The sequence below is a fragment of the Chelonoidis abingdonii genome, chromosome 22 (assembly GCF_003597395.2).
Source record: "Chelonoidis abingdonii isolate Lonesome George chromosome 22, CheloAbing_2.0, whole genome shotgun sequence".
NCBI lineage: Eukaryota > Metazoa > Chordata > Testudines > Testudinidae > Chelonoidis > Chelonoidis abingdonii.
In genome coordinates, this window is record NC_133790.1 from 13,873,445 (window position 1) to 13,892,427 (window position 18,983).

Genomic DNA, 18,983 nt, shown 5'->3' on the forward strand with positions numbered 1-18,983 from the left:
CCTGTTCTCTGCTTGCTAATTCCATCTCTCTCACGGGGCTGTTTGTCGTGTCTCTGAGCAGTTTCAAGCAGCTGTCATTTTTAAACTGTTTCCTTCTTATGGTCCAAAGATGGACAAGCCCCTTTAAAGTTACGCTAAAGCAAGTTCAGGACAGACTGCCTTCAGTCTTGAACCAATGATATTATTGAGATCTGATACCCAATAAACCATATGAAGTACAAACACTTTCTGCATCCCAATGAAGGATCTAAGCATCTTTTCTCTGTGCTAGGCTTTTCTTTCATGTTTGTGTGCAATGCATACTTTTGGGGCAGGGGGAGGCGTAGGGGGTGATACATAATTTTATTTCATGCCCAGATAGTGTGAGCTATAAATTTGGAACATCCTTACTTATAGAAAAGCTTTTTTAGAGTATTTTTATACACAGTTTGAGATCCAGGAAAGTACCAATAAATATTTTAAATCTTGTTCCACTAGTTCCTGTAAAGCAGGTGGCATAATAAAATATATAATGGTGTTTCTTAAAGAATGTACTGGCATTTATTTGATAGCTTCCTCTTGGCTGCATCATTCACGAGTAAAGTGTATATTCACACCAATAGAATCTTTGTCATCAGATTACATATGCCTGCATTTCTGCACCTTAATCTTACAAATTACTCACTGATCCCTTTCCAAAAAAGCCACCTATGGATTGCGACCGTCACATATTTTTTTGAAATGACTGATTGAAAATGAAATTTTTCGCAAGAGTTAACTGAGAGTGAAAATAGGGATTCATATGAGAAAAGGATTTTTTTTTGTTGTTGTTGTTGTTCGGGGAGCCTGAATGCCATGCCCAATGGCTGCAGAAGGGAATCTTGGTGAAGGAGGGGTGTGTGTGTGTTTGTGTGTGTCCTGTACTCCGTTTCCCCTTCTCGTTGTTTGCAGGATCTGGGCAATACCTTAGGAGGATGGATCAGTGTCATTTTTACTCTTTAAGGCCGAGGTTTTTTAAGGGAGTTAGTAGCTCGGACTCTCTTTTGAAAATCTGAGCATAAAATAATTCCTCTGTAGTGCTCAGTCACTCCAGTTGTAATGGCCAAGCACCGCTCTGTGTTGTTTTGTACCTGTTCCTGACTTGACTTAAAGCCCTGAGGCAGTAACTCATTTGGCACAGCTCACCTATTGTACAATGCCATGCGCGCCTAGGGAGCTATCTAATTAAAAGATTTCTGTAACCAGCAGCCCAACATTGGTAGGCAAAGACTAGGATAACAAATCACTAGGCGTTTTTTGATAGAGTTATTAAAACAAACTGATAACATGAAAGATCTGAGTCTCTGGCTTCCAAGGGTGGGATGTGTGTGTATGTGAGAGAGAGAGACTAAAAATGATGAGAATCCCCTAATGTCCCTTTTATAGCTAAGCTAACTGGAGTCTTTCTTTCAGTGTTTCTGTTTGTATGGCACACAGCACAGTGGGGGCCTGGTCCTAGGCACTACTGCCATAAAAATGAAGATTTGGCTTGGTGGAAAGTAGCTGGGGGAGCTCAGATGGCCGGCGATGATGTTGTTTCCCTTGCCCCTCTTTAGTGGTGTCTTGAATAACCTGTGCATTATTGCTGTTTCCAATAAGGTCTGGCGCAGTCCGAAGATCAAGCAGTACAAGCCCTCTTGGATTTGCTAAAATCAGTGCTTCCCCTCCTTTCTCTGGAGAGCATGGAGCTGTGCCATCCCCCAGACGGTTCTCCTTCGGCGGTGCTAAGCCTTACACCCCGTCCCCGCAAGGTAAGATGCCAGCCAGCAGAGCCTGGTGGGTTACGACCATTGCAAAACCGAGCGCCCCATTTCCCTAGAAAAGGAAGATGGCCTAATGGTTACAGTAGGGGGCGGGGATTGTTGGGTTGTATCCCTGGTCTTGGCACTGACTTGCCTGATGTGTGTGTACCTCAGTTTTCCCATCTGTAATACGGGATAATAATACCCATTTGCTGCATGAGACATGAGGTTTGCTTAATGCTTGGGAACCACCTTGCAGTCCTCTGGTGAAAGGCCCAATGCAAATCAGAATGTTCATGTTACATGTGAAAGCAAGCCAGATGAGTCCGGAATGAAAGGCTTCAACTGCTTCCTTGGGCCCTGCCAATCAGCCTTTCCCATGGTGGAGTGAACAGTGGATCTTCGGTCAGGGCCTGCGTATGAAAAGAACTGACGTTCAGCCACTGCACTGAGTCCTTGTTTGGTCTGTTGTCATGCAGCAGCCTTATCCCAAACGAGGGACAAGGGCAGAGAAACGAAAGAAAGAAGGGTCAGATTTTCAAAAGAACTCGGCAGCTGCCATTGCTATCAGGGGAAGGTGAGGGTGGATTTCCCCTTGTTCTCCATGAGATCTGCTGGCTTTTGAGCTCTTTAGAAAATCTAGCCCCAATTGTGTGTCTTGGGAATCCAGAATCTTTTCCAGTGCTAATTTCAGTTAAAACAAATTTTATCCCAGAGAGTTTGGGTCCCCATCGCAATCATGATACATTTGGGCTTATCAGTGTTTAGTGTCGTTGCTGATTAACGAACTGGGGGTGACGTTCTGGTCTCACTGAAGTCAGTGGCAAAACTCTTGTTGACTTCAGTGGGGCCAGTATTTGGCAAGGTCAATGGAATCCCCAGGTGTAGCCTTCTCGGCATCAGATAACCTGACCCAGACACTACAGGGCGATTCAAGGGCAGGGCATTTGGGGATAAGATTAGCCCTGTTCCGCATGTGTTGTGATATGGAGAACTAGGTAAAAGGATGGACTTGGATTTTACTAGATCCTTTACATCTCTGAAGTCTCCAATCCCATGTTTACAGGACTCATATAGGTGGGGAGCCAATGTTTTCCTATTTGATTTCTCTAATTAGACCCCAGTCTGTTAGGAAGCATGATCAGAAGTTCATCCTAAAACTCTCAGAATCCTTTCTCACACTTTCCCTGGAGCTTTTCAGTCCTTTTATCCTACACCGAGGGAAGAGAAGGGAAGAGGTAGCTGACTAAGTGCTTCTTGCTCTCAGATGGGTCTGCAGTGAAACTTACTTATCTAATGTGGTTGCAGCATCATCTGGGAAAACCTGATACTGTGTAAACCTTTTGATTGTGTTCCCCTTAAAGTCGGAACAATTCCGGAGCAGCCCGGCCAGACTGTTTTCTTCTCCCCACCTGGAGCAGAAACGAGAAGCAGGATCCCCATGCCTGGTATGTCCATATTGTATTTCTCTTTCTGCCTCCCTCACATGAATAAGGGGCTGGACACATCAGAAATGTGCTATCCAAAGGGCTTTGGGTACAATATTGTCCTTCTCTGATGCTTGGCTCAGACAGGAAATCCTTTGTGATGAGAAGAGAATCTTTACCCATTGGCTCCTCCCCTGCCATTCCCCAGCTGTTGCTGTCCTTATACCACCGTAGCATGAAATTAATATGTTTAAATGGTGCTCGCGGGTTGCACACATGACACAAACTCTGGTTTGTGTCTTGGAAGTCACTGGTTTGTGCAGTGTGGAATCCTAGTGGAAGTCCTGAATCCTTCTCCTCCCTACGCCCATGTTCTCCTAAATCCGCCTTGCTAGTTGCTGGGCCAGACAGCTCTGAGAATGTGCAGTGTCCCAGCAGGTGAACTCGAGCAATGACTGCCCCCTCATTTCGTGAGCCCCTGGAGTTTAGGCATCCACAGGTCAAAGCCTAAATCAGGCCTGAAAGTTTGGGGACACGTTGCTGAGAACAGAGTCTGAACTTGACCATGTATTGAAGGATTTGATCTGTAGGTGCCTAGGACAAACTCGCCTCCTCTGCTTTCTTAAGGCTTCTCTGTAGGTCCTGATATCAAACCAGCTCGCAGAGTTAGAACCAAAGAATGACTGTGTGTGGGGGGGTGGGGGGGTGTTCGGATTCTCTAGGTGCCTCAGTGCCTGAGCACTCTTCCCGAGGGATGGGCTGCCGGCTTCACAGCGCTCCCAACCTGTCAGACTTACATTCCTGCAGGCAGAAGATCACCAAGCAGCATTCTGACCCTCTCGTTGCTCACTTTGGACATGCTCCCATCAGCCAGCCCCTGCAGGTTCATGGCTTGCAGCCCTGCCGTCAGCTGAGGTCCTCACCAAAGCTGTCTGAATTCATGCAGAGAAGTCCCTTGCCAACTATCTTGGGCTCCCCTACGAAGGTATTCTGTGGATTCTGCCTTGCAGCTCAGTCTGGCGAGTTATTCTGGAGTAACTAACTGTGTTTAGATGAAACTGGTTCGGATTTGCCGTGGCTGATTAGTTGCTCCTCATGGGCTGTTTAATGATCTGTGTCCAATGAGTCAATGCTCCTGTTCCTAGTGGACAGATCTCGCTTGGCATTAGTGTCTGAGCAGTGAGACAAAGGATCTGAGAGGGCCTTGGCAATGAGCTGCCCTATCCCTACAGATTAGGACTGAGGCATAGCAGTGGGCTTCTGTGTGAGGCTGAGTTCCACAGTGCATCTGGGCTTGTAACGCAAGGCTTTGCCCTGCAAGCATCCTGAGGGTGGTAGCTATAGAGATGAGAGCCCTGATGTCTGCCTGTGAAGCGGACGCGATAGCTCCACTTTGGTCTCCACTTGTATCAGAGAGTTCACAGAGTTCACGGCCAGAAGGGACCACCAGATCCTCCAGGCTGCCCTCCTGTGTATCACAGGCCATTAAACATCACCAGCGTGCTCAGTCCAAGAAGTTGGATTAGACTAGAGCAATTTCAGTCTTCAGGAGACTAAGCTGGTCATGAGCCAAAGGCAGAGACAAGGAGAGACTGAGGTGTCCCCAATGTACAAGGTCCCTGCAGTGGAGGGAACAGTCAGCCACAGCTCTGAAGCGGCATGTAACATTCAAAACTGTGTTAGGCAGCTGCCTTTCCTCTGGGGCTGAGGAGGGCCGAGATGTTTTCAGCCCCAGTTTCGTGTGTACAGCTTCATTTACAAAAACCAAAACCGCTTGAAGAAAATATTTACAAATAACTCACCAAGAAACCCCAACTCTCTCCTTTCTAGGCTATGTCCCCTTTTGAGTTCCCCAAAACTCCCAGCTCCCAGAACCTACTCACGCTCTTGGCCCAGCAGAGAGTCATGATGGCCCCAACGCGGAACAGGACTCTGCCAGACCTGAAGGAGATGGGACATTTCCATTGCCAACAGGCTGGCCTGGGCTTGCGGCCTGTGGAAGAGATTAAAGGCAGGTAAGATATCGGCGTGTTCTGTCATAAAGTATGTCGTATTGTGATGCTTGGTTGATAGAAATGGGGGAAAAGCAATCCCCTGCCCTTTGACCAAGCACTTGTAACTACAATGCATTTTACAGTCATCAGCCAGTATTCACAATAGGCTTGTGTTGCAGGCACATACTACCCTGACTTTTATAGGCTTCCTAGGCAGAGGCAGGCCATGACCTAAATTCGTGATTGTGGGTGTCCTAATTTTTGGCTGTATAAAGGAGCCTGAGCTGGGATTGAGACCCCAGGCTTCACTTAGCTGGGATCCGGGCTGTCAGTTACACTAGGCTACCACCATTTGCACGAACACGCTGATTGCTCCATTTGGAAATGGTTCCTGGAGTGAGGAGGCCACCGCCCCTTGTAACAAAATACCCAGCTTCCTGAACGGAGATCCCTTTAAAAACCAGTCATCTACCGCTGAGGCCATTTCAGGGCCTTAACGCTGCTGTGCTGTCATTAGTCTTCTCTAATTGTCGTCCTGATGCGTGGTGTTCTTGGGGCGAGTTCAGGTCTCTCCTGGGTTCATCCTGAATAGCCCCATATCGAGTGTTGCAGTTCTGTCCGTCAGGGGAGGGGGCGGGGTTTGCTGCAGAGGAAGGAGTGAGGCCAGAAGGAAACCATTTCTGTGGCAGAGCTCCATCAGTGAATGCTGACAGGAAGGAGAGAGCAGTGAAAGGAAGGTGTTGATGCAAGTAGCTGGGCTACCAGCTGTTCCCTGTCCCAGCCAGAGATGCCCTCACAGCTCTGATATAGCGGAGTAAGAGCATCGCAGGCTAACAGCTGCTTCAGCGTTGAGCCATTTGCCGTGCAGTGTGCAGAGCAAGTGGGGAGGCGGAATGGCACAGATCATGGAGTGGAAGTTCACTGAAACCTCAGGCCTTTCTGAAACCATCTTTGTCTTCCTCCATCACGTTTAATTTTCTCTCTAGATCTCTGAGCACCGGCCGCCTCACTGACCTGCTTCTCAAGGCTGCCTTTGGGGCTCAGATCTCAGAAGCTGGCAGCAACGACAGCCTGAACAATGAGAAGCCAATGGAGATCACAGGTATGGGGGAAGGCCACGCGGCCTTGGTAGCGTGTCTAAAGTTTGCCCGGTTCTTGCTTTCCAGGGCTTTATGTGAATGGGAGGTCTCCGGTCTCCTTGCCTGGGAGCAGGAACTGACTTCTGTATCTGATCTGGGGATAACAATGCTTCTTCCTGTGTAAAGCACTTGGAGACCTCGGGATGAAAAGCGCTGTAGAAGAGCTGGGTATCATTATTACTTATTATCTCAGAGGTCTATTTTATGATGAATATTTTAATGGGAACAGTTGAATAAGCATCGGATGCTTTTCAAACGTGCCTTCACCTTCGCAGTGTTCCTGGGAGGTAGAGGGACATATGAACTCCACTGTGGCGGAGAACCGCGTAGGAAGGGGCCTTCCTCTGAGGAGCTGCAGGAGTTGGTAATCTAGTTATCAGTGAGGCCACCTAACGCTGGCGGTGCTCTTTGGTTGTGCCCTGTTCGTATGCAAGCCTGTGTCATTTCCTTTGTCAGCGGGATGCTTGGAAAGGGAGCAGTGGAATCTGAAAAGAGTGGGTGGGAACATCTTGAGGTTGTGGGGAAAGGAATCCTGCCCTCTGAGTAGTAATCCTAGTAAAAGCTGCTCCTTTTCACTCTTCTTCTGTAGCTCCCCCTGCTGCTTATGGAGGAAACCTGTACTGTGGGGCTAGAGCTGGGGGCTCTCTGAGCTCTTCCCCAGTGGTCTTCACGGTTGGATCCCCTCCCAGTGGGACAACGCCGCCACAGACCGCTAGGACCAGGATGTTTTCAGGTAACGGCCCTACCCTTCTGCTCTGGTGGTCTGTCTGGAAGGTGGTGACGGCAGGTCTTCGTGCCACAGACTTTGCTTTCTGTTGTTGGAGCACTGGCAGCAAAGAACGGTTTAGCAGAATGGCCTGAACGCTATTGAGATTATAACCGTGGCAAATACTAACCCAAGTTATTACTGAAAGCTGTTTCCGTTGTTTTGAGGATGAATGTGGATGATCAAGAGAGATGCAAATATTTGTTACTTTATTTCTCTCTCTACTTCAGGAATAGCCCTTTTTTTAGTACTTTCCTATCAGAACAAATATCCACGTGAGTCAGTTCACTCCCTCTAAATAATGTTGTTCAATAGGAAATGACCATGTGCTTAATGGTTAACTTAATGATGAGCACAGCAGTTCCCCATGAGTCTGCATTACTCCATCAAGCTGTACAGTTTAATTAAAGGACTGGCTTTAATACCTGATTAAGGAGACCACCCTGTGAGCCATCTTTCTTTCTCCCTCAGTCCCTGTCTTAAATGTGGGCTTTTTGGCATTGAGCAGAAAATCCCCAGGATAGCGTGAAAATTGATTATAGAGACCAGAGGGTATGAAGATGAATCATTCCCTAACCTGCTGACAGCATCCTGTACATCATACATAGGCTCCATTCCCCGTTCTTTTCAGAGTCCTCTGGAAAAGATGCTGAGCCAGCCCTAAGCATTTCCAGTGCAAGCCGTGCAGTGGATATTATGACAAGTTCACTAAATGTTGCAACTGGATAAAAACTGAGCTTGAAGAGCTGTGACTGATCTTTATTACCCCTATTCTATTAACTACTGCCAGTGTTCTAGCTCATGTACAGAAATGGGACAGCAGGCTGTCGTTGCTGGGAGGGAGGGGGCTCGGAGGCAGAGTGACGCAAGCTGAAGCCTTAGGCAGCCTCAATGCTTGACAAGTTTGGAGTGACCATAAATAGGGTCATTAGACAAGTACAACAACAGAGCAATTGTATAGGCCAGATTAAGGCTGCTGGAAACAGTGGCCTGCAAATTCGGGGATACCCTGAGTTTGAAATTCCTTCTGTTTGCCTGTTCCATTTGTCTCCCCTCAAAGAGCTGGAAATATTCAGACCTTCTTTGCAGGTCCCTGAAAGCTTTGGGGTGTAGTTCTCAAGCACGGCGGTAAGGGAAAGAAAGCTGCATACAACTTTGTCATATGTAACTCGTCAGCAAGTTATGTGGCTGAGTCTTCTGAAGACTCTGGAGAGCAGCAGATGGAATCCAGAAGGAAAAGGCCATGTCTTTTCCAACCGTGACGTGACTGCAGGGAATCCCATCTTGGCCGAATTTACATAGCTGGATAGATAAGCATTACAGCCTCTGTGTCTCAAAGAGAGCATTTCCCATCGACAACATGTGCTGCAATGCGGGTCATGGCGAATATATTTAATTCTCTTATGACTGCATAACTTTGGAGGGTCCTTTTGCTATTGATAAATCTTATAGTAAACAATGTATCTGTGGTGCTCTCTTGGCTTGAGTATGATTGGCCCAAGGGGACATAGTTGGTGGTGATCTAGTGGATGGGGCACTGGACTAGGACTCAGCAGATCAGAGTTCAGTTTCTGGCCCAGCCACAGTGTGGAACCCTGGACAGCTTAATCTGCTCCGTACCTCACTTCCCCATCTGTAAAATGAGGGAGGAGAACAGTTCCACCTAAATGAACCAGGAGGCTGGGAAGTGACATGCTGTTGTCCATAGGGTCAGAACTACTAGACAAGGGCTTCTCTAGCTATTTTTCCACCCCAAGCACGGCGGGCAGGCTGCCTATGGCAGCGCGCCTGAGGGAGGTCCCCAGTCCTGCGGATTTGGCGGCATGCCTGTCGGGGAGGTCTGCCAGTCCCATGGCTTCGGCGTACCCACCACCGAATCCATGGGACTGGCAGACCTCCCACAGGCAAGCCACCGAAGGCAGCCTGACTGCTGCCCTCACAGCCACCGGCTGGGTGCTCCCCGCGGCTTGCTGCCTCACGCACGTTCTTGGAGCGCTGGTGCCTGGAGCCACTGCTGCTACTAGAGATGGCAAAAAACGGGCTCCAACCTTATAGCACACACAGTTACGTTGCATAGGATCGACTGCTTTCTTTGTTAGGCATCTAATCAAGAACTCCAATACTCCACTTCCTAGCAGGGTGTCTGTGTGATGGAGGGGATTGTACATCATCTAAGCAATGACTGTGCTGCAGTTCTGCCTGGTATTAATGTCTAAATCATTGCCATGTGTACTTTTCTTCTCAGTGGGTTCGTCAAGCTCTCTGAGTTCAGGAGGCTCATTCAGCGGCAGACACTTGCTGGTGGGAGCTGGTGGGGATGCCATGGAAGCTCCATCTAGTCTCCGGTATACTCTTGTGGATCCTATTGCAGCTAATCTGGAAGGGGCAGTTACATTTGAGGCACCAGAACTCCCTGAGGAGACGCTCATGGAGGTGAGTACTTAAAACAGAAATGCGGGTAGGGGAAGGGGGGTGAATCACCAAAAGCACGTCCAAAAGGCTAAAATATTGGATATTTGCAGCAGATGGGGTCAGACCCTCAGCAAGGGAGCAAGGCCAGTTTACACCAGATCTGGCCCAAGTTCAATAAGTCAAAAATGCTTTCAGCATATTGGTCCTGTTTGTCTGCGAGGGAACAAAGTTACTGAACTTCCCAGTCCTTATAGCCAGTTACTGGAGTGACGGAGGGTAAATTTTGCCATTTTTAAAGCTGAAATTGAAGGTTGGAAACCGCACTCAATATTGCACGTTCTTCTTTGACTGAAAATCAGCTGGTTGTGAAGGAAGTCTGGGTTGTTTCTTTTTAAAAGGGGGGACGGGGGGAGTGTTACTGACATCTAGCCAAAGTCCGGCCAGTGAACTATTTAATGTATCCCATTACTATCTTCTGCATGCACTGGGGATTCTGTTAGTGATACAATCTCCGATGAAAGGACCTAAAAGAAAATAAACTGGATGCTTGTGTTGGTAGCAAGAGAGAGAGAGACTCTGAACCAACAAAGTAAGCTGTTGAATCATCTTTGTCAAGTTGAAAGGCAGCCAGACACCCCCTTTTTCCCACAGTGAATGGAGCTGGAAGCATAACAAATGCTTCCACCACCCAAGTGCATTTGATGTGTAAGTCAGGTTATCCATTTGCAGTGGAGCTGGAGAGTGAGGGGAAAAACTAAGGCCTGGTTTCGTCTTTATTCATAATCTTATGGAAGCTCATCTAGGACTATGGAAGGTTTTTTACAAGTAAGCCTTGACTCCAATATCAAAAAATCATCCTCTGGACAGGGCCAGCTTTAGCAAGTGCGAGGCAAGATTTGTACTCACCTGGCAGCGCTCCAGGTCTTCAGCGGCACTTTGGCAGTGGGTCCTTCACTCACTCCGGGTCTTCGGTGGCACTCAAGGACCCGTCGCCAAAGACCCGGAGCTGCCGCTGGATGAGTAAAAATTTAAAAAGCGCCGGCCGGATTCCTAAAGCCGGCCCTGCCTCTGGATACATGCAGAGACCTGTGCACATTAGTTTAAGAATTAAGGTTTGATCCATTTTTTAGAAAAATGAGATGAGCTGTCAGGTGTGCACTGAGTTGGTTTCATCTGCTAAGTTTTCTGCAGAGCCGTGGGCCTGAGATTTTGTGTGGGAGTTAACTGAACTTCCTGCCACCTTAAGAGCCCCAGAAGCATGGGAATGGGGCAGCCACTCCTCCTCTGTAGGCCTGAACAGAATCTTCCCAAGGAAATGTCAGCTTGATCTTGTTAATGCTGTGCAGTTCTGCTTCAAATGTCCGCAGTGAGTCATTTTGGTTTGGTCCTTGTTTCTGCTGAATGCAGGCTTTAATAATCCATTCACATGTTGCAAAACCCCCCTGGCACCCAGCTTTTTTGGCTTATTTGTAACCCATTTTATGCCCTGCGGATCTGTCCGGAATGCCAACCTAACAACTTTTCCACACAGATGCTTTCTGCTGATGTTTTTACAGCACACTGAAATGTTGGCATTTTGAAACCTATTATTTATCTCAGGTTTCATTGTAAAAAGTAAGTGGATGTTTTTTCTTTGAAAAAGTTCCTTTAGGGGAAAACAAGACAAATTCAGGACGGTATTTAAAAGTCTGCTGTCCAGTGCTAAAACAAAGTACGTATTGGGGACCTGGAGCAGGAGAGGTTCTGAATGATAACTGATGGCAGGCTGGAAAGTTTCATAGGCTCTTTATGGGTAGAGAGAAAGGAGGGTCCACTGAGTAGGGTGCTAACCTGGCTGTTGGGAGACTCAGTTTCAATTCCTGTTCCGTCATATGTGACCTTGGGCAAGTCACTTAATCTCTCTGTGCCACAGTTCCCCATCTGTAAAATTGAGAAAATAGCACTTACCTACTTCACAGGGGTATTGTCAGGGTAAAGATACTAGAGATTTTGAGGTGCTATGGAGGCCATGTACATATGAAACCCATGAACCAAGAAGCTGAACTGATGACTGAACAAAAAACCGATATAATTGGTTGCTCAGTATGAGGGATGTATTTCTCCCTTTGATGGCTGCCCATAACTCATAGACTAAAGGGCATTAACCTGCTGCTTTGAGAGAAGGACTGACCCATTGTATGACTAGAGGGACAAGGTAGGTGAGGTAATGTCTTTTTATAGGCCCCTCCCACACCTTGTCTCTCGAATATCCTGGGACCCACATGACTGTGACACTGCATGTATCCATTGAATGCATGACAGACCTCCTAGCTCTTCTGATTGTTTTGATAGAAAATACCAAAAGGAGTTCCAGCAAGACGTTCTAAGAGGCCCCTCCCACACCTTGTCTCTCGAATATCCTGGGACCCACATGACTGCGACACTGCATGTATCCATTGAATGCATGACAGACCTCCTAGCTCTTCTGATTGTTTTGATAGAAAATACCAAAAGGAGTTCCAGCAAGACGTTCTAAGAGTTTTATCTCACCTCGAAGAGCCAGTATCATAGTTCTAGACTTGAAGGGACTCAAGAGGTCATCAAGTCCAGTGCCCTGCTTCATGCAGGACAAATGCGTGTAGCACCATCCAGATAGACATTTATCATCTACCTCTTAAATATTCCAGAGGGAGATTCACAACCTCCTAGGCAATTTATTCCAGTGTTAACTACCCTGACAGTTAGGAACCTCCCTTGCTGCAGTTAAGCCCATTGCTCTTGTTCTATCCTTAGAGGCTAAGATGAACAAGTTTCTCCCTCCTCCTTTATGACATCCTTTAGATACCTGAAACTGTATCATGTCCTTCTCAGTCTTCTCTTTTCCAAACTAAAGAAACCCATTCTTTCACCTTCCTCTTGGGTCAATGTTCCAAGCCTTAATCACTCTTGTTGCTCTTCTCTGGACCCTCTCCAATTTCTCCACATCTTTCTTGAAATGTGGTGCCCTGAACTGGACACACTACTCCAGTTGAGGCAGGTCCTATGAGTAGTTAGCCTTCAGGCTATACTGGGTGGGGTTTATTCAATAAAACTCCCCAAGAAATGGGGAAGTGCCCCTCTGAGCTGAGCCCATTGCTGTGAGGTTTCTTCCCCCTATTAAATGAAGGTGCCTCATATCTCAGAGTGCTGGATTGAGAGCCAGGAAGCCAAAGGCCATGGTTCACCCACAGAGCAGATGCTCAAGCAGCAACATGACAAGCTTGCCCTGTCAGCATGCCTCACTCATGACCTGAAATAAGAAGCAACTCTGGAGACATTGGTTTCGTGACCGTGTCGACTCAGACTGAAAACTCTAAGGAGTGGGGTGTTGTGTTGTATTGACAGCCTGGAGTGAGGCTAGTATTTGTGGGATTTACATACATTGGAGTTCAAGCCAGTTACTTCTGGATGTGGCCAGCTCTGCTCTCAATCACTCCCATTGCTTGCCTCAATGTCAGCGAGAAGCATTAGGCCCACGACTCACAGAAGCTCCCCTCAGCTTTGAGGGATTCCTAAGCAGTCACACAGAGAGGAAAACTCCTGTTGGAAGGTTAGTCTGTTACTGGGAGCCTGGCTTACCAGCTTCTCTGGGGAACTGCTTATAAACTGGTGGCCTGAAGCTGTGCTCCGTTAATCTGTGAAGGAGGAGGATTGGTGTCTGGGCTTGGGTCTGAGTGCAGGGATTTCATGCCCAGACGCAATAACAGCTCCTTCTTAGGGTTACATCCTCAGCTTCTGCTTTCATAACCCAGTGATGAGTTCTCCGTGTGTTGGCACTGTTGCCAGTGTGTCCTGCCTCACACGCTGCATCCTACACGTAACCTCGGTGTTGGTGTTTCCTTCTCCAGCAAGAGCACACGGACATCCTGCGCAGCCTGCGCTTCATGCTTGCTTTCGTCCACTATGTGATGGAAATTGCCACCATCAAAGGGAGCACCAGCGAGATGAGCAGCTCGGTGGTCTCTGAGTACCAGCTTCAGGAGAGCATGGTGGCTGACCAGATCAGCCTTCTCAGCAGGGAATGGAGGTAAGGCCTGGGAAGAAGCCAGGATTGCTTGACCTTTTCCCATAACCACCCTAGCTGCTGTGCGTTGCTTCTCTCTGCCCACGTGCCTGATGTGTGCATTTGGAAAGCACTCTGGGACAATTATTGTAGAGGTCATGCTGTAAATACACCGACCAGCCCACTGATCTGCTTGCACTGAAATGTGCTTCCTTTGCAGCTATGCAGAGCAGCTGGTACTGTACCTGAAAGTAGCAGAGCTGCTGTCCTCAGGCCTGCAGACAGCCATAGAACAGATCAAGGCAGGCAAGCTGTGCCTCTCCTCCACTGTCAAACAAGGTAAGGGCACCTGGGAACAAGTACAAGGGACCCGTCCGAAGTGCCGGAGCTGTGGAAAGAAGCTTGGAATGAGGATGTTGTCCCCACCTCACAACTCCCCCCGCCCTTGCTGCATTGTCCTGAGACTTCAGCAGTAAGAGCAGAGTGAGAAGCAGAGTGCTGAGTTCATCCTGCTAGCTAGTTCCGACCCTCTCTATTATATACTGAGTGCCCCAGGTGAACACGGTGCAGGCTGTCTGGGATCACTTGCGTGGATAACCAGCTGCCTCCTCTTTAGAGCTCCTGGAGGAGCAGCTTTTACACATGTGTGCACACACCTGCCCGTTACCCCATCCACATATATGAGCCATCGCTGCTGAACTCGGCTAGTGGCCTCACACTCAATAGTGAGCACCACTTTTGCATGTAGTCAGCCTTCCTTGCACTCCTCTGTGCTGGCAGTTTCCTTACACGCTGCCACCCTCTGCCAGTGCGCACATGCACTGCCGCTCTGTGCCAGCAGTCTGCCTCGTCTCTTCCCCCACCTTCTCTCAAGTATTACATTCCATTTGCAAAGTTATCGGCCCTCTGGCCGGTGGCATGGAAGAAGAGCACATGAGCCTCCTGGCATTGCAGGCATCCTCAGGGATGCTTTTCATACACCTCAAAGAACCAGTTCCTCGCGTGACATTCAGTTTATGCAAGAACCCAGGTTCTCACTTGTGCCATTGTATGAATCCTCATTGCCAGTTAGAAAGAGAGCATCTGATCTGAATATCTCCGCATGTCTCTATACACAGGTGCTTAATTATACATGATGGGGGTGCAACTTAATTACATTATTTGGAATGCGTGCTTGATTGGCAAGTCATTTCTTGGCAATCGTGACTTTCAAGTGAAAGAAACAAAAAACAGGAAGTAACAAAACCCATTGGCAGTGTAGGAAGCAGTTTATTTATCAGTCTTATGGCCTTCCATTGCTTCTGATGTGTTGCACATCTCTGGCCATCCCACAAGACGGCCACGAGTAAGTACAAAGCTAGTGGCTGGATTTTTGTCTTAGCATTGGGACGCTATTGGGGAAGTCTTTCAAAGGCACCAAGGGCAATTAGACTCCCATCTCCCATTGGCTGCCATCTAAATGTGTTTTGTGTCTTTGAAAATCACCTCTCTGCATTGGGGGGGTGTTGTCAAAAACAGCACAGCCTCTCTTTCTGCAGTGGCCAATGCAGGGACTTAGCCACACAATTTCTACTCGTGTAAATGGAAAGTCACGCTGCTACTTCTCCTCCTTGCCACTTAAAACCTTTTCCTGATCAGTGGCTGAAAGGTTCAGAAAGCCTCTGGGTGCAAATTAACCTTTGCAGAGCAGTTTCCCCGCAGAGGCCGTAGCGCTCAGCTCTCACTGCTCAGTGACTCTAGCTGCACTGGGCTTTGTTGAGGTGTTAGGCAGTGGCCAAAGGAAATGCTGCATCAGTAAATCCCGGGGGCTGGAATTTTACTCCGCTCCGTGGATTTTCTGTAACTGACTCTAACTTCTCCCTTGAAAGAGTAGATGGCAGAGGCTGAAACTTTCAGAGTCCTAAATCCGCTGTACGTTACTGTATATCATACACTACCTGGTGCCACTCAGGTCATCCACCGGGCTCTCTAAGAACCAAGGGTGAGCTTCTGAGCCTAGTCTCCGAACTCTGAAGCAGAGCATATTCAGGGAGAATTGGAATGAGTTTGCAGAAGCTATGGCCTGCCACGGCTACAGCTGTCCTTGTAGCCTGAATAACAAATCATTCTGAGCATTTACAGAGAAGTCTTAACCTCTCTTTTCCCAGATGCTCGTTAGGTACCTTGCAGATTGTAGCCTCTAGATGTATAGCTGAGCTTTCACCAATAGGCACTGGGCATTGGGCAAGCTATTCCATTCTTCCTTCTCTCCCCACGAAGCACTGCTTAGGATTCAGTGTCTCAAAGTATAAGAGGAAGCGAGAGCAGTTTGAAAGACGCTGACACTACTTTGTGATGAACAGTCCCTTTTTAACATGTAAAGTTGAATGTAGGCATTAGGGGGAGACCTTCAAAGGCACCAGGTCCCATTAGCTTGGCAAGGCTGACCTCTGTGCCTTTGAAAAATCTCCTGGTTAGTCTAGGACGTGTATCCAAGCTACTAAAGAGGCTCAGTCTCTCGCTTTGTTAAACGCCCTTTTGGATTGTTATTGCTGGCCACGTACAGTAACGTTGACATAAATTCTCCTTGCTCTTCTCCATCACGTAGTCCTGGAGCCTTAAAATCCTGGCTGCCCTGCAGGAAGGGAGGTCAGGTGTCCTTCTACGTTCACCTGGCAGGGCAGCAAAGTGCTGCTCAGCAAATAATTGCTATATACTTCCACTCCATTGCTTCACCCACTCTTGGCATTGTAGGCTCCATCAGCTACCATAGGTGAGGCAAGTTTGCATCACGCCACCAGCCGTCGGATCAGAGAGGCTCCGTTTCTGGAGTGATTGCTGTTTCCAGTGGTGTGTGAGGCAAAGTGCACACATTGAATTGCCTAAACTTTGTTTCAGCTAAAAGAAACAAAACTAGATCTGGTGGCAGGGGAACTAGACGCATGTGTGGGTATCTTCGTATAAGAGCCTTGAAGCTACTGCACGAGGCTAAGTCAAAGCCCACGACAGTGACGGGTATTTCACAGTCTGTATGCTGCTGAACGGCTGAAGCTTTGCTTTAAACAAAGCACCTTTGAGACACTCCTTCAAGGTCTGGAGCGTGGGGAGTAGGTGAAAGAGGAAAGGCAGGAAGTGGAGACTAACATTTTGTTTCTTTTGCCCTAGTTGTGAAGAAACTTAACGAACTTTATAAATCCAGTGTGTCGGCCTGCCATTCTCTGAACATGAGACTCCAGAGATTCTTCTTGGATAAACAGAAGCTTATGGATCGGATCAACAGCATCACAGCCGAGAAGCTCATTTTCAGCTACGCTGTGCAGATGGTAAAGATCTCGCAACCCTAGAGGAGCAGTGTCCAGCATGCATCGTGGCTCAGCATGATTGGTCACAGTTCACATACAGGGTGCTGGCAGGTTGTTTTCACGTCTGGCTCATTGTGCGTTGAAGGGCCAGAAAGGGACATACATACCGCTGGGTGAATAATGGAGTTTTCAGTTGCTAGCAATTCAGAAAAATCAGATAAATGTTTCATTTTTGGGGTAAACCAAAACCAAATGTTTAGCAAATTGAAAAATCAGAAAACATTTAGAGTTGAGTTGAATGAAACATTTTGTTTGACCCCAACTCGAAATTCTTCATTTTGATCTGGGACGTTTTAACAAAAGCAAAAGAGGACTAGGCCTGGAGTGGTGATGGTGCTCTGCTTTTAGCCCAGTGGTTAGGGCACTCACCTGGGATGTGGGAAGACCTAGGATCAATTCCCCTCTCTCCCTGATGTGGAGAAGGGATCTGAACTTGCATCTCCCCAGTTCCAGGAGGAGTACCCAAGCCACTGAGCTGTGGGGTATTCTGAGGCAGGCATCTCTCTCTCTCGGTGAAGCTGTTCCACTCTTTATTAAAAAAAACATTAAATAGTTATGGCAGCAGGAACTTGAATGTGGGTCTCCCACATCCTAGGTGGGTGCTGTAAGCACGGGGCTCTAGGGTCATTCTCTCTCTCTTTTGCTGGCCCCGTGGCTGTTCGTTGTGGCTCTCAGTTGCCACTGTGCTGTCGTCCTCCTCTGGCCATTTTGTAGCTCCAGCCCGAAATGCGTTGGTAACATTGAAACAAAACATTTCTCTTCGACGCCATCAAGCCATTTCGATTTTTCGGTCCCCTTGAAACTATTCGGCAAACTTGGCACAAATTCATGGATGGGTTTGGATTGACTGAAACAGCGTTTTGGGGTAAATAAATGATTATGCAATGGCACCCAGCTCTCAGTGCGCATGCTGCTGAGCGTGGCGTGATGGTGCAGCCTGAATACTGTCCCTCTGCCTGCTGCATAGAATAACTGGCGGGGGGCTTCTGCACACAGGTGCAGTCTGCAGCGCTGGACGAGATGTTTCATCACAGGGAGGACTGCACACAGAGGTACCAGAAGGCTCTGCTGCTGATGGAGGGGCTCTTAAACATCATAACGGAGCAGGGGGACATCGACAACATCAATAAATGTGAGCAGCTGGGCACTCAGTTTGCGGGGAGGGATAGCTCAGTGGTTTGAGCTTTGACCTACTTAAACCCAGGGTTGTGAGTTCAATCCTTGAGGAGGCCATTTAGGGGTCTGGGGTTTGGTCCTGCTTTGCATAGGGGGTTGGACTACATGACTTCCTGAGGTCCCTTCCAACCCTGGTATTCTGTGTATTTTTCCATCGGTGGATCCAGAGTCTCAGTCTCCAGGTTTCCCTCTACCAGGCCTAAGTTCTTGTGGATGCACCAAAAATGTCTTTGTTTGGAATAACTCCTTCAGTGCTCAGCCACCTGCCTCCCGCTTACAGAGCAGCAGGACGCTGCCGTAAGGACCTGCCGCCCCGGCACAGAGATTGCTCGGGCTGTAATGCAGCCTTCTGCTTGTGAAGGAGGTGGCTCAAGGCATGGGCCTGGCAGGAGCGAAGGTGTGGGTTTGGGTCCCAGCTGGGACTGTTAGTCTGGTCACTCGGGGAAGCAAACCGGCAGTAGCTGTTGCGTGAAGGTCGCTGCCTGACACAATCAGGGCTGCGGCAGCTCTTCCAAATGCACGTCGAAGGGTACGTCCCCCGCAGGCAGAGCTGTGATTGCAGTTCGTGTTGGTTACACCCAAGCTAGCTTTGATCACACTAGTGCTGCTAAAAGCAGCAGTAATGATGCTGTGATCAGACCTCTGACTGCAGTGTAGACACACCCCGTGTCAGCTTGTTGTCCCTGCCAGCAGGTATATGGGATCTTGGGGAGCAATTACCACACAGGTGGGGTGCAAAATAAACTTTATGTCCCTGCCAGCAGGTATATGGGATCTTGGGGAGCAATTACCACACAGGTGGGGTGCAAAATAAACTTTATTAAGAAAATGCCAAAACAGGGAAAATTCAATAGTGAGGGGTATGGGGTTTGTTAAGGTAGACAACTGGGAAGGGGTTTCTTTTAGCAAATAGTATAGGGGGTTTCAATAGTGGGGTACAATACAGT

The 18,983-nt window shown here is 48.1% G+C and overlaps 1 protein-coding gene across 3 annotated transcripts in view; it reads left to right on the plus strand.

Annotated features, from left to right (window-relative positions):
- The window catches only part of ULK1 (unc-51 like autophagy activating kinase 1), a 106,811-nt gene that overhangs the window by 81,519 nt on the left and 6,309 nt on the right, over nt 1–18,983 (plus strand). For all 3 annotated transcript variants that reach the window (XM_032805985.2, XM_032805986.2, XM_032805987.2), the window contains 11 exons: nt 1,618–1,769; nt 3,125–3,208; nt 3,910–4,172; nt 5,018–5,202; nt 6,168–6,283; nt 6,910–7,053; nt 9,332–9,519; nt 13,365–13,543; nt 13,740–13,858; nt 16,664–16,821; nt 17,857–17,992. In XM_032805985.2, coding sequence (XP_032661876.1) covers nt 1,618–1,769; nt 3,125–3,208; nt 3,910–4,172; nt 5,018–5,202; nt 6,168–6,283; nt 6,910–7,053; nt 9,332–9,519; nt 13,365–13,543; nt 13,740–13,858; nt 16,664–16,821; nt 17,857–17,992 — 1,724 coding nt within the window. The remainder of the gene's footprint in view (nt 1–1,617; nt 1,770–3,124; nt 3,209–3,909; nt 4,173–5,017; nt 5,203–6,167; nt 6,284–6,909; nt 7,054–9,331; nt 9,520–13,364; nt 13,544–13,739; nt 13,859–16,663; nt 16,822–17,856; nt 17,993–18,983) is intronic.